Source organism: Natator depressus, chromosome 2 (genome assembly GCF_965152275.1).
Source record: "Natator depressus isolate rNatDep1 chromosome 2, rNatDep2.hap1, whole genome shotgun sequence".
Classification (NCBI taxonomy): Eukaryota; Metazoa; Chordata; order Testudines; family Cheloniidae; genus Natator; species Natator depressus.
In genome coordinates this window covers 223,212,937-223,228,096 of record NC_134235.1, presented here as the reverse complement: position 1 = coordinate 223,228,096, position 15,160 = coordinate 223,212,937, and the positions used below count along the sequence as shown (strand labels likewise).

The window sequence follows — 15,160 nt, the reverse complement described above, 5'->3', positions numbered from 1 at the left end:
ACAATCATCATCACTTTTGCAAAATCAACAGTTTATATTTTCACAAAATTTCAAGACTACAAACTAGGGGCTCTTGACTTTTTTTGGTTTTGTTTTTTTAAAATTTAAGATACTTTTCTATAATCTTAATAGTGGTGCATTCACTGATTTGTATGGTGAAGGACCCATATTGTTACAATGAAGTAGATTACATCATGTAGATACAAAAATTGAAAATAAAATTGAAAATTTCCAAAGGAGGGGAAATTAAAAATATAACTGAAACTTGAAAGTATACTAGCTTGCTGTGTGTATCTTGTGTCATTTTTTGCCATGTGTAGTGCTGAAAAGTGTCTCTTGTGTATAGCTGCCTTGGCTGCCGAAGAGCTTGGCTTTGAGCGATTTCATGCATTAATTCAGTAAGTAACATGTTGGAACGTTTAAAATACACTATTTTACAGTCTCACTAATATTCAAAATCAGATATATGGCAAAGTGTTGTAAGGATAGGTCAAATTTGGAGTTTAAAACTTTGTTTTTATCTGTGTATTTATAATTCAAAAAGGAAGCAATAATTTGTTCCAGATTTTATCTAAAATATCTGATCAGCACACTTTGCACATGATTATGTGCATCTCTTTGCAGTTAATTAAAAAGCATATTTAATAAATTTGAGTAAAAAGGATATGAATAATTCAATTTGTTGTGATATGGTCTTCACAGATTATGCTGATTTTTAAAAAATGCTTGTTTGACCTGTACTGCAAGAAACAGTTTGCCTCACCTGGTATCTTTCCATAACTTAGGCCAGGAAATTTTTAAAAGAAATGTTTTGTCTTATATATCAATATAAAACTTGTAGTGACTTTTAGATTATTATATTAGTGACTTTTATTTTATCCAAAATATTCTTAAACTTCTATTACTGTTCTTGTTTTGTTCCTTACATTTTATTCCTGTAAAAGTATAACTTTTTTTTTTAAATTTATTACCTTCAGAGACAAATTCAACAGCATTTCATCCTTAACCCGGCATTTAGACAAAAACTAGAAAGGATAGTGTTAAAGCTAAAATAGATATATATGTTCCTCTATTTTAGCTCTAGCCCTATCCTTTCTAGTTTTTGTCTAAATGCCGGGTTGAAGGATGAAATGCTTTTGAATTTGTCTCTGAAGGTAAATAAATAGAAAGTTATACTTTTACAGGAATAAAATGTAAGGAACAAAACAAGAACAGTAATAGAAGTTTAAGAATATTTTGGATAAAATAAAAGTCACTAATGTAATAATCTAAAGGTCACTACAAGTTTTTATCACCTTCAAGAGTGCTTACAATAGTCTATGCCAAGAAGTTTTCAAAACATCCTTTTGTGTGATGGAGGAGAGAGGAGGAAAAAATATAACATGTTGCCTGACCTCATAATCAACTCTTGTCTCTTCCTTGGTCCTATCCGAGGTCCCCAGATGTTTACCTAGCACAGCTTCTCAGAAAACACCCCACTGGGAGTGGACATCCTTTCTCATGCCCTGTTGACCAAGTTCATTTGGTGGGTTAGGTTTCTGAACTTTCTGTGCCTCCTGTACCTCTTTTTCAAGGTTGCAGGATGCCTTTTGTTACCAAGAATGGCTTGGGTGAACCTTCCCCTCACAAGCAAATTTGCACCATTGCAGTATACATTTCTTAACAATAAATAAGATTTATTAAAAACAGAAAATAGTGGAGTAAAAACAATGGCTTGTTTAGTATATTTAGATTTACACTTAGCCTAACCTCTAATGTATGTTATGCTTTCTCAGCTTAATTGACAGAAAAGAAACAATGCATACGTGTTCTTAAAAGAAATCTATGATTGTGATTCCATGCTGTCCCAAGAGAAAGCAATCACCTCCCTTACTTGCATTCAGAGATTTCTTCTACCTCTGACTTTCATTTAAGATCTGCCTGCATGTCCAGATATGCCTCCCATCATTTAGATTAGCCACCTTATTCTCCATACCAGTTTTTCCCATTACACTCACTCACACACAAATTGAGGACTTTTTGCTTTCGCTAAGGCTTTGTTTAAGAGGTGGCCCACTGAGGATATGACCTTTTAACAGCAGCCTTTCAAAGGCTTAATGATTCCTCTGAGGCTTCATTCTAAAGACCAGCTTGCCCCTCAAAGAAAGTGGTTTATAATAGGTCCTACACATTGTTCATTGAAGGGAAATAGTTTCACCTGGTTGGGTAGAGTTTTTCTTTAGATATAACTCTTCCCCTCTCCCTTCCTTTCATTATTAATTACTGTACCGACAGACCTGTTCAGTCCACTGCAACTTCAGATTTGAAAAACTTACTAATTATTTATTCTAGCCACTTTGCACTATTTCAAGTGTACATAATTTATACTAAAATATTTGCATATCAGTAAAAATATAATACTGTAACCAGCTTCTCTAAAGAAACCATTTATTTGCTCTTCTGATAAGTAAATACTAATAGTTATGTCGCAGGTGTATTAACTGCAGAGATTGCTGTGTAACTGTCTCAGTGTGTAGTAACACGGATGTTACTCTTTTTACTTAAACAACTTAAATTTAGTACCTAATATCCTTTTTACTTTTTACACTATTCTAATGCTACATCTAAATTATTTCTCCTTTTTTCTGTCTTCAGCAAGCAATCATTCCAAAGCTTTCCAGAACTAAAGGATGCACTGTGGGATCAGTATTCAGTGTGGACAAATAAATTTGGAGTATTGCTCTTTCTGTATTCTGTGATATTGACAAAGGTTTGTTCTTAAAAGAAAAGATTTGATTATTACCCCTTTTACTTAAAGATGAGCAGCAAGCTCAGAATTTAAAATTTGAGTTAATTCCAGATGTATGGGTAGGATGGGCTCCTTATTAATGTTGTAGTGGGGCATTCAGCACAGAAATAAACTTGTAAATTATTTTTAAGAAAACTCCTTTCTGAACGTCACAAGGTATTTTACAGGGGAGTAGGTTGAAAAGAATCTATTTATAGTGTTAAAATGTATTTGGGTTAACTGCCATCCCATTCCTGCCTGTTTAGTAGGGACATTAGTCCCATAAATCTGTAGCTCCATTTTCATTTTAGTCTTCAGTTCAGCTGGTAGCAGTAAAATCCTGAGGAAGGGGGAAAGTCAGAGGATCTCCTTGCAGCGTTCCCCCACTGGTTAACTGTGAGTGTAGTGATTGTTCCTTATCCCATAGACTTTAAGGTCAGAAGTGACCATCATGATCATCTAGTCTGCCCTCCTGCACATTGCAGGCCACAGAACCTCACTCATCCACTCCTGTAATAGACCCTAACCTCTGGCTGAGTAAAGTCCTCAAATCATGGTTAAAAGTCTTCAAGTTACAGAGAATTCACCATGTACACTAGTTTAAACCTGCAAGTGACCCATGCCCCATGATGCAGAGAAAGCTGAGAAAACCCCAGTGTCTCTGCTATATTTAGGGTCAGTTAAACCCTGAGCAGAGCATGTGGGCAAGACCTACTAGCCAGACACCTGGGAAAGAATTCTCTGTAGTAACTCAGAACCATCCCCATCTAGTGTTCCATCACCAGCCATTGGTGATATTTACTGCTAGCAGTCACAGATTAGCTACATGCCATTGTAGGCAGTCTCATCATACCACCCCTTCCATAAACTTACCCAGCCAGTTATGTTTTTTTGTCCGTCCGTCCTCCCCACAACTCCTCTTGGCAGGCTGTTCCAGAACTTCACTCCTCTGATGGTTAGAAACCTTTGCCTGATTTCAAGCCTAGACTTGTTAATGGCCTGTTTGTCTATTCGTTCTTCTGTCCACATCAGCACTTAACTTCTCTCCCTCCTGGTATTTATTTAATTTATCTCCTAGTGATATATAGAGAGCAATCACATCTCCCCTCAGCCTTATTTTGGTTAGGCTAAACAAGCCAATCTCTTTGAATCTCCTCTCATAAGGTAGGTTTTTCATTCCTCACGTCATCCTAGGAGCTCATCTCTGCACGTGTTCCAGTTTAGTTTAATCTTTCTTAAACATGGAGACCAGAATTGTGCCCAGTATTCCAGATGAGGTCTCACCAGTGCCTTGTGTAACAGTACTAACACTTCCCTCTCTCTGCTCGAAATACCGTGCCTTATGAATGTTAGGACTGCATTAGCCTTTTTTCACAGCTGCATCCCATTGGCGGCTCATAGTCATCCTGTGATCAACCAATACATCCTAGTCTTTCTCCTCCTCTGTTGCTTCCAACTAACATGTCCCCAGCTTATAGCAAAAATTCTTGTTAGTCCCTAAATGCATGACTTTGTACTATTAAATTTCATTCCATTTCTTCTATTCCAGTTTATAAGGTCATCCAGATCTTCTTGTCTGGTGGTCCTCCATATTGCAATACCTCCCAACGTTGTGTCAGCCACAAATTTTAGTAGCCCGCACACCCTTTTTTTGCCAATGTCAATAACAAAAATGTTAAATAACATTGGTGCCAAGACTAATCCCTGAAGTACTCCACGAGTAACCTCCCTCCAGCCTTAGATTTCACCTTTTTAGTATGGCCTGTTGTAGTCTCCCCTTTAATCAGTTCCTTATCCATCTTGCAATTCTCATATTAATCCCCATCTTCAGTAATTTAATTAATAATTTCCCATGTGGAACTGTATGAAATGCTTTATTGAAATTCAGGTAGATTAGATCTCTACTGCATTTTCTTGACTAAAAAAATCAGTTACCTTCTCAATTAAGATTAAGTTGGTCTGGCACAATATACCTTTTGTAAAACCATGTTATATTTTATCCCAATTGTTAACCTCTAGGTCCTTAACTACTTTCTCTTTCAAAATTTGTTCTAAGACCTTGCGTGCAATTGAGGTCAAACTAACAGGCCTTTAGTTTTCAAGATTACTTTTTTTCCCCCTTTGTTAAAAATAGGAAATGTATTAGCAAATCTCCAGTCATAGGGTACGACCCCCAAGTTTACAGATTCATTAAAAAGCCTTGCTAGTGGTTTTAAAATTTCATGTGCCAGTTCCTTTAATATTCTTGGATGGAGATTACCTGGGCCACTTTTAGTCCCATTAAGCTATTTGTGTCTGACTTCACCTTGGATGTGGTCATTTCTACATCCATATCCTCATTCCCATTAGTCAGCCTGTCACTACCCCAAGCTCTTCATTAGCTTCATTAAAAACTGAGGCAAAGTATTTGTTTAGATGTTGGGCCATGCCTAGATAATCTAACCTCCACCCATCCTCAGTGCTTAGTGATCCTACTTTTTTTTCTTGTTTTCTTATTTATATGGCTATAGAACCTTTTACTGTTGGTTTTAATTCCCTTTGCAAAGTTCAACTCTGCTTGGCCTTTGGAAGTTCTCATTTTATCCCTACGCTTTCTGACCTCCAACAGGTAGCTTCCCTTGCTGATCCCTCCCTTCTTCCATTCCTTGTAGGCTGTCTGCTTTCTCTTAATCACCTACTTAAGATGCTTTCTCATGCAGCTTAGGCTGCAGCCCTTCCTTATGAATTTTTTCCCCTTGCTTGGGATGCAGGCTTCAAATAGTTTCTACAACTTTGACTTAAAGTAATTCCAAGCCTCTTCCACATTCAGATTTTTGAGTTCTTCAGTCTAGTTCACTTTCCTAACTAATTTCCCTTAATTTTTTTAAGTTAACCATTTTGAAATCAGGGACCCTAGTTGCAGATCTGTTTTTGTATATCCTTCCATTAGTTATGTTGAATTAGCTCATGGTCACTTGAACTAAGGTTGTCCATTGTAACCAGCTCTTTTATTTGGTCCTCGCTATGTATCAATATTAGGGCTGTCCATTAATCGCAATTAACTCATGCGATTTAACTCAAAATTAATTGTGAGTAATCGCAGTATTAATTGCACTGTTAAACAATAGAATACCAATTTAAATTTATTTAATATTTTGGATGTTCTTCTACATTTTCATATATATTGTATTCTGTGTTGTAATTGAAATCAAAATATATATTTTTGATTACAAATATTTGCACTGTAAAAATGAGAAAAGAAATAGTAGTTTTCAATTCACCTCATACAAATACTGTAGTACAATCTTTGTCGTGAAAGTGCAACTTACAAATGTAGAATTTTTTTGTTATATATCTTCACTCAAAAACAAAACAATGTAGAACCTCAGTGCCTACAAGTCCACTCAGTCCTACTTCTTGTTCAGCCAATCGCTAAGACAAACAAGTTTGTTTACATTTATAGGAGATAATGCTGTCCTCTTCTTATTAACAATGTCACCAGAAAGTGAGAACAGGCATTTTGCTTGGCACTTTTGTAGCTGGCATTGCAGTGTATTTATGTGCCAGATCTGGTAAACATTTGTATGCCTCTTCATGCTTCAGCCACCATTCCAGAGGACACGCTTCCATGCTGATGACACTCATTAAAAAAATAATACGTTAATTACATTTGTGACTGAATTCCTTGGGGGAGAATTATATGTCCCCTGCTCTGTTTTACCTACATTGTGCCATATTTCATGTTATAGCAGTCTTGGATGATGTCCAGCACATATTGTTCATTTTAAGAACACTTTCACTGCAGATTTGACAAAACGCAAAGAAGGTACCAATGTGAAATTTCTAAAAATAGCTACGACACTTGACCCAAGGTTTAAAAGTCTGAAGTGCCTTCCAAAATCTGAGAGGGACGGGGTGGGGAGCATGCTTTCAGAATTCTTAAAAGAGCAACACTCAGATGCGGAAACTACGGAACCTGAACCACCAAAAAAGAAAATCTGCTGGTGGCATCTGACTCAGAGGATGAAAATGAGCATGTGTTGGTCTGCACTGCTTTGGATTATCAAACAGAACCCGTCATCAGCATGGACGCATGTTCCCTCGAATGGCATGAAAGGACATATGAATCTTTAGCTCATCTGGCACATAAATATCTTGTGACGCCAGCTACAACAGTGCCATGAGACTGCCTGTTCTCACTTTCAGGTAACATTGTAAACAAGAACCGGGCAGCATTATCTCCTGCAAATGTAAACAGACTTGTTTGTCTGAGAGATTGGCTTAACAAGAAGTAGGCCTGAGTAGACTTGTAGGCTCTAAAGTTTTACAATGTTTTATTTTTGAATGCAGGGTTTTTTACATAATTCTACATTTCTAGGTTCAACTTTCATGATAAAGAGATTGCACTACAGTACTTGTATTAGTATTTTTCAGTTCACCTATTTCTTTTTTTTACAGTGCAAATACTTGTAATCAAAAATAAATTGAGTACTGTACACTTTGTATTCTGTTTTGTAATTGAAATAAATATTTTTGAAAATGTAGAGAAACCCAAAAATATTTAAATAAATAGTATTCTATTATTGTTTAACAGTGCGATTAATTACAATTAATTTTTTTAATCGCTTGACAGCCCAGGTCAATATCAAATCTGTGGAATGAGTCATGGGGCTTCCAAGACACCAGCACAATCCATGTGGAGGCCCTGAGCTTTTGCCCTGGCTCTTAAACACCAGCATACACAGCCCTTATTGTCTCTTCTATCAGTTATGCCACTCTGTTGCGAGGCTGCTAGGGCAGTCAACCTTGATGTTTTATTGTCTGATTGTTTTGTTTTGTATCTGCTAGCTTTAAGCTTGTCTTCGTTCCTTAACAGCATTTTTTTTTATAAATACTCCAGTGAGGGCTTCTGCTTTTTCTCTAGGGTATCGAAAACATAAAAAATGAAATTGAAGATTCCACAGAGCCATTGATAGATCCTGTTTATGGCCATGGCAGGTAAGTTATAAATAGTCATTTTAGTGAGATGTGTTTGCAACCTTTTTATATTTTCACTAGAATAGCCAGATTATTCAGTGGTCTCTGTAGAGTGGACTAACACACTTTCCCGTGTTTCTACAAGTGATTATTCTTTTAGAAATAGTTGCTGAGCATGATTAGTCTGAAAAGAATTCAGTTGCTATTCTATAGTAGATAAAAGCAACAACTATTGCAGTAACTTTCTACTTGAATTTCTGGAACCCCTTTGTTCACACAGTTTGCTGCAATTTGGAACAAACCCTTTTAATACTGAACTTCCAGAGGAAGTATTCAGTCTCTTAAGATGGAGATAAATTGGCAATCTTGTGTTAAAAATGTTAGTTTTAAACTATTTTGGGTGTCACTGAGATATATATTTAAACTGAATTCAAAGTGTTCAGACAGCAAATGCTTGCTAAGATATGAGTTTTCTCCTTTGTTCAGGAATAATTAGATTTGCAGAAATAAATTGCATGTCCTTTTTTAATAAGGTATATCTTTCCATTACATAGCCAAAGCTTAATTAACCTCTTGTTGACGGGGCATGCAGTTTCTAATGTGTGGGACGGAGATAGAGAATGCTCAGGAATGAGTAAGTTACTTCCAATTTATAATTTTATCTGTTTTTACACAGCATAACTGTTCGGTGTTAGAAACTTGAGTTGTGCAGTGTTCCTGGTTCACTAGGTGAGATGCTATTTCACTGTCCTTAGGTTCAGTGTAGGCATCAAGGGAAAGTAATATTTAATCCTCCCTAGAATCTTTGAGGCTGGTATTGATTGATCCTCAAAATCCTTGTGAGGTTGGTGTTTAATCAGCCAATATTTATACAGCACTCAGAGATGAAAGGCTATACCTTTATAATTTTTTAAAAAATCACTTGTCTAACTCTTCAATTATATTTTCTATGATACATCTCTGCACCCAACCATTCCTGGGGAAGAAAATATCATCTAAAGTCCTAAGTGTATAGGGGGAAGTAAAGGGAGTGCTTGCATGTATCCCAAAACTCTTCAGATTATGTGGGGTGGATAGTTGCTTGTAATTGTGTAGTAAACATATATTTTGATTGGTTACATTCCACAGCCTTAGTAAAGAAAGCGGAGTTACAGCATTGGGAAAACAACTGTTTTTCCCTTCTACCTCTCTATCTTTGTCCTCTCTCCTTCTTGCACTACACCTTTTTTTTCCCTCCTTTGGTCTGTTCACTGTCTTCCTCTGCTGTCTTGTCACATTTCTTCTTTAGTCAATCTCCTCAGGGTTGGCAGCCGTCAAGCGGTAGCTTCCTCATGTAGAAGGCCTGCACAAGTGAAATACAAGGACTTTGTATGGTCGAACGTGACTTTTTTTGAAGTTGATCCATAGGTATTTTCCTACTGTGATTACTAGCCAGTTGCCTAGCAGCAGCCACCAGTGAGAGAGCTGGACAGGGCACTCCAAGTATAGCTGATATCCAATGCCTTTTGGACATCCTATGCATTTGCACAGTAGTTGAGGAATACTGGCTATGTCAACAGTTCTATTTACCAGTTGCATGTGTTTGTTGCCTGACCCTTTTAATAGGTTAATAATCATTGTGATGATTGACAATTGATATGACTGTGATAAGGTTCTTCTCCCAAAATCAGGCTACACAGAATTAATACCAGTGAGTCCAATATCTTGTCGGGAGCCTCAGGATGGATGGCAAGGACATTCACACTGAGGGCAAATTAAAACCTTAGAGACCTTTATTAAAATAACGAATAAAGCTGGAAAAGATTCAAGCCACATAAAAAGATAGAGATAATACAGTATTAGGGATATCTGTGGTGGTATTCTTTGAATAAGCTCTTAAATTTGCATATGCACACCCTTCTTTGAGGACCTGGTGGTAAGAGACAAAGGATCAGCCCTGTCTCTGGCATGGCAATGAGTCCAATGGTCCAGGTTCCTGAATAAGTTGAAGGGTCAAATGGGGAAAAGCAGAAAAGCCGAGAAGAAAGAACTAACGCCACATGGTGGGTTGCCCTGTTATAGGGCTAAGCTAATATCCAACCCAGTATGGCTAAATCTAACTTCCTTACCCACATAGTGTTAAGGTGTACTTATTCCATAGGTTAACATATATTGATATGTGTTAATACCATTTTAGCTCATTAACATACCCATCACTTCTTGCTTAAGCAGAGTTGCAGCTGTTACTTCCAAGTTCCTTGCAGTTACCATTTACTGTTAAGTTCCAACTTCTGCCATTGAGCAAGCTTTCCTCAGTTCCCAAAATCTGAAGGTAACCATTAGGCCATTTATCTATGCCAAAGGTTACAGGCCTCCTTAACCACGCTTATGTTAACTTGTTTAAGCTAATGTCTTACAGGATACAGACCCGTAGATTCCTTACAGGAATCTTTATATAATAAAGGCAAGCCAGCCCTGTGGGCTACACGTGGTGAGATTAATCAGTGGAAGGACTACCTAAGATATGATAAATTAAATATTGAAAGCACATACTGTTTAAATTAGATACTTGCATTAGCTTCTGAATAAAAGTGCACATTTACGTTTTGCAGACATTTTAATGATCTCCAGTTCAGTTGTTTGGTATAATTTTTAAAAGGAGCTGCCTGGCCACAGCATGCTACTACTATATTTTAAAATTTGTAACCAGAGTACACGTTAAAGGCAAGACCAAAGTACATTTTTTTATCTCTAGAAATAATGTCTCTTGTACCAGAATTATCTACTCACAGGTCTTAAGTATGTAAGATGAAGCAGATGCAAACAATGCACATGTTAAATTTATTCCAGTCGACTGATTATCTGTCTCTTCAGCCTCTCAAATGTCAGAGAAACTTAAACTTCATAGCATTTCTAATGCTCAGCTCTTCTGAACTCTTCCATTGTTTCTGCCTCCTGTATTTATGTTCTAACATATCGTTGAGCCTGGATAATAAAAGCTATCCACTGATCCTAGAATAATTTTTTTCTTGTATGCAATACTGTCAAAGTGTGCTTCTTTTAAAGATTCAAAAACCTAAGGTGGTTGTGTTCTGATGTTTAATATTAGTTTATTGTACACATTTACTGTGTATAAAATCAGACAAAATAAATATCTTAACAGTTGATATAACTGTGATTTGGTTTCTGTTAACCTGTTTTTGACCCCTAGTATCTTGATTAGTTTCAGTGCGAACAGGCAGAGGTCCTAAATCTTAACACTAGAGGTTCGTTATTTTAATCAAATTCATGCTTTTGCTTAGTTATTGAAAAAGATCAAATAACAATATTCAAAACTGTTCTGCAGATGGTATACAGTACTGACTTGTGAAATTCCATAAGCATCCACGTGCCATATGGGAATATTAAGTAATTGTTTTCCTGCCCATCTCTCGCCAGTTCAGATTGCCCTTTGTTTTAAAATTGTTTGAACCAGTTCCACTTTACCTCTTTGACTTCCTATCCGCTTACTTCCCACGCTTGCTCTCTTCCATCCTATATTCCTGCACAGTTGGAAGATGCCTTTCAGTTGTGAGTACTAAGTTTCAGATTCACAGAGTAGTTACAAAATAAACTATCTTAACTTGCTTGATTTCTTTATGAAGCATTTTAGTGGTAGACTTTACCAGTTTTAATACTGGTTCCTTTTTGTTGGCTCAAATGCTGTGAGATAGAAAGAAGTAATTCTTCGAGTGCTGTTCCTGTGGGTGCTCCACTTTAGGTGTTGGTGCGTCCCGGCACCACTGATTGGAGACTTCTGGTAGCAGTGCGTGGTTGGGATGCATGTGCGCAGTAGCCCCCTTGTACCATTGGCGCTTGTGCGTCCCAACCCCCTCAGTTCCTTCTGAGCCATCCTGGGCTGCAGATGGAGCTCCAACAGCGGTGTCTTAAAACGACTGAAATAGAACAATTTAGATAGCAATTAGAGTTTAGTTGGTTATAGTTAGTAGATAGTGTAGAAATAGTCTTAAACTGAAGTTTAAGACTATTTCGAGTTCCAAAAAAAACCTCTGAGAGATCCCTCTCCTTCTTTATTTCTGTTTAATTAGAAAATTAGATAAAGATAGTGCCAGGCTCGTCTGGATTCAAAAGATGCACTTTTTGCAAGGATGTGATGCCTGTCTCAGACAGCCACTTGCAGTGCATCCGTTGCTTAGGGGAAGCTCACATTCCCCAGAAATGCGCCCACTGCAACAACCTCAAAGCCAGAGCAAGGAGAGACAGGGATCTTAGACTAAAAATTACCCTGACGGAAAAATCCCTTACTTCTCCATCGGATGCTAGAAAGCCCCCAGGAAGGTACTCTCCAGGCACCTCCTCCCCGGATAGAGCAAGTACCCTTTCCTCCAAAAAAATAGAGGAAAAGGGAAACATCACCAATGCAGGGAGAACTGTTAAACAGAAAATGGTCTCCAGCGAGATCACTACCCTCAGTGCCGATGGCCAGCAGGGTGATCATGTTCAATGCTCCGGGCACCTCTGGCACCGCCCGCACCGGGAGTATGATGGTAAAGGCAAGGAGTCGAGTGGCAGGCATAAGACAGCCGCCTCCTCCACGGCACCTGCCACTCCCAGGACGGACATGGTGCCCACAGAACTGAAAATGACAGTGCCACCCACAAGACGTAAACCGCCAACATCGGCACTGACCAAAGCTACTCACAAGAGAGCGGCACCGATGCAGGTGCCTGAACGTATCTACTCGGCACCGACGACCTCGGCTCCACACATGCCGATAACCTCCACACCAGGGTCTCTGATTCTCTGCACCAATGGCTTCCCGGTGCTGCTGACCTCGAAAAACCAGGACTCTATGTCCATGCTGCACTTCTCAAGCAATGAGGACGACATGGAGGAAGGAGTATTCTACTCTGGACACTCTTCCCCTTCTGGTACTGAACTCCAACCATTCCACACAGGTACCAGGGACCATCCTCACAGAGACATACCCCCATGACTGGCTAACCAATGGATGTGCCCACCCTTTCCATTCCCGATGCAATGGGCACACTGGGACCCATGGTCGGCATACAGATCAGTTACAAAGAATTCACACATCTAAAAGAAAGCAGATACAACCCCCTGTGGAGATGGCCACAGAACCCTCGGAGGCACCTGAGGACACAATAGAGGAGTTGGAAGACACCACACAGGACCTCTTATCAGAACATAACTCCTCTTCATCACAAGATGAGTCTCTTTCCCCTGCTCCTTCCCTTCCCCCCACCCACAGTAGCAGATGACTCTAAACAATTCCAAGAATTGTTTAGAAGGGTGGCACAGAGCCAAAACATCACGCACGAAGAGGTAACTGAGAATCAACACCAACTATTAAAGATTCTACACCCAGCATTCACAACAAAAATAGCAGTACTGGTGAATGACGCATCGATGGAACCCACGGAAACGATATGGCAAACACCAGCCACCATACCACCTACGAGCAAAATAACTGACAGAAAATATTATGTCCTTAACAAAGGCATGGACTTTTTATTCTCCTACCCACGACCAAATTAATTGGTGGTGGACGCCATAAATCAGGGGGATAAATTTAAGAACACACCTCAAGACAAAGACGCCAAGAGATTAGATCTTTTTGGCCAAAAAGTATACTCGTCTGTAAGACTCCGCACGGCAAACTATACCACCCTACTGGTGAAGTACAACCACGTCAGCTGCCAGAAACTCAACGAGTTCCTACCAAATATTCCGGAGGAAAAGAAAGAAGCAGTTCCAAGCCCTCTTGACAGAGGGACAACTAGCAGCCCAAACAGCACTACAAGCTTCCCTTGATACAGCACATACAGCAACCCATACAACAGCTACTGCCATAGTCATGAGGAGCGCCTCATGGCTACAAGCCTCAGGAATCCCATGGGAACTGCAAACCAAAGTAAAGGATCTCCCATTTGACCCTGGCAGTAGTAGCAGTATACTTACGCAGACAGGGAATTGTGATATTCCCATGCTTGGGTGACTGCCTGTTAAAGCATCTCACTCGAACAGAAGCAACCAACTTTACACAGAGAACTATAATGCTCTTCCATACTCTTGGCCTACAGATAAATGAGAAGAAATCGACGCTACTTCCGGTGCAACATCTAGAATTCATCGGAGCTTACATACTCAATACAAGAAAAAGCTTCCCTACCAACGTCCAGATTTTACACAATGACCCATCTCATATCTATGATCACAAGCAGTCAGACGATCTCTGCACACACCTGCCTGCAACTATTATGACACATGGTTGCCTCTACTTTTGTAGTCAGACAGCGCATGTGTGGTCATGTATCTCTCCAGGGGTGGCTAAGCATGGTATACATACCAGGCAGATATAACCTAAACAAAATCCTATCGCTACCCCTGAAAGTCACACAGTCCCTACAATGGTGGACAGTCCCAAGCAATTGTCCAACAAGTCCCTGCATCCATCCTAATCACCACAGAGGCCTCACTGATAGGATGGGGTGCACACTTCAAACCCCACAAAATCCAAGGGAAGTGGTCTCCCGAGTCATTATTACACATCAGTCTACTTGAACTACGAGCAGTTCAAAATGTATGCAAACATTTCCTACCGATGATGAGAAACAAATTGGTAAGAATAATAACAGACAACATAGCCTGTATGTTCTACATAAGCAGACTGGGAGGAGCGCGTTCTCATTCCCTATGCACAGAAGCCATGAAACTATGGAACTAGTGCCTTACCCACAATATTACTATTGCTGTGTCTTGCCTCCCAGAACAACAGAACACGATGGCAGACACATTGAGCAGACTGTTTTCCCGGGAACACGAATGGGAGCTGAACGACAAAGTAGTACAACACATATTCCATGTGTCCCACAGTGGGGACTACCAGTCATAGATCTGTTTGCAACAACACAAACTGCAAATGCCGAAGCTTTTGCTCGCGAGCAGGACTAGGACCACACACCCTAGATGATGCCTTCCTCATCCAATGGAATGCTCCCCTTCTGTATGCATTCCCACCAATCCAGCTATTATCCAAAGTAATACACAAGATACAGACCAATGGAGCCAGGATCATACTGATTGCCCCAACATGGTTCCCGCACCTGAACCACCTAACATGGTGCCCACCGTACAATTTTCCCATTCAACGGGATCTCCTGTCTCAGGACGAGGGTCTAATCTTTCATCTGAATCTACCAAAACTCCACCTGAAGGCCTAGCTCTTTGATGGCTCCAATGCAACAAACTAGCCTGTTCAGAAGAGGTTAAAACTGTTTTCCTAAACAGCAGGAAAATCACCACACGCACTACTTACCTGCATAAATGGAAGAGGTTCACTTGTTGGTGTCGTGACAAACACATACCTGCACTTACGACACCAATCCATGAGATCCTGGAGTACTTGCTTTACTTGAAACACTCAGGGCTGTCCAT

At 39.4% G+C, this 15,160-nt stretch overlaps 1 protein-coding gene across 2 annotated transcripts in view; it reads left to right on the top strand.

The window, feature by feature from the left end:
- MINDY3 (MINDY lysine 48 deubiquitinase 3) overlaps positions 1 to 15,160 on the top strand; it is a 93,490-nt gene that overhangs the window by 17,006 nt on the left and 61,324 nt on the right. For both annotated transcript variants that reach the window (XM_074943399.1, XM_074943400.1), the window contains 4 exons: positions 347 to 398; positions 2,635 to 2,749; positions 7,671 to 7,744; positions 8,278 to 8,357. In XM_074943399.1, the coding sequence (XP_074799500.1) occupies positions 347 to 398; positions 2,635 to 2,749; positions 7,671 to 7,744; positions 8,278 to 8,357 (321 nt within the window). The remainder of the gene's footprint in view (positions 1 to 346; positions 399 to 2,634; positions 2,750 to 7,670; positions 7,745 to 8,277; positions 8,358 to 15,160) is intronic.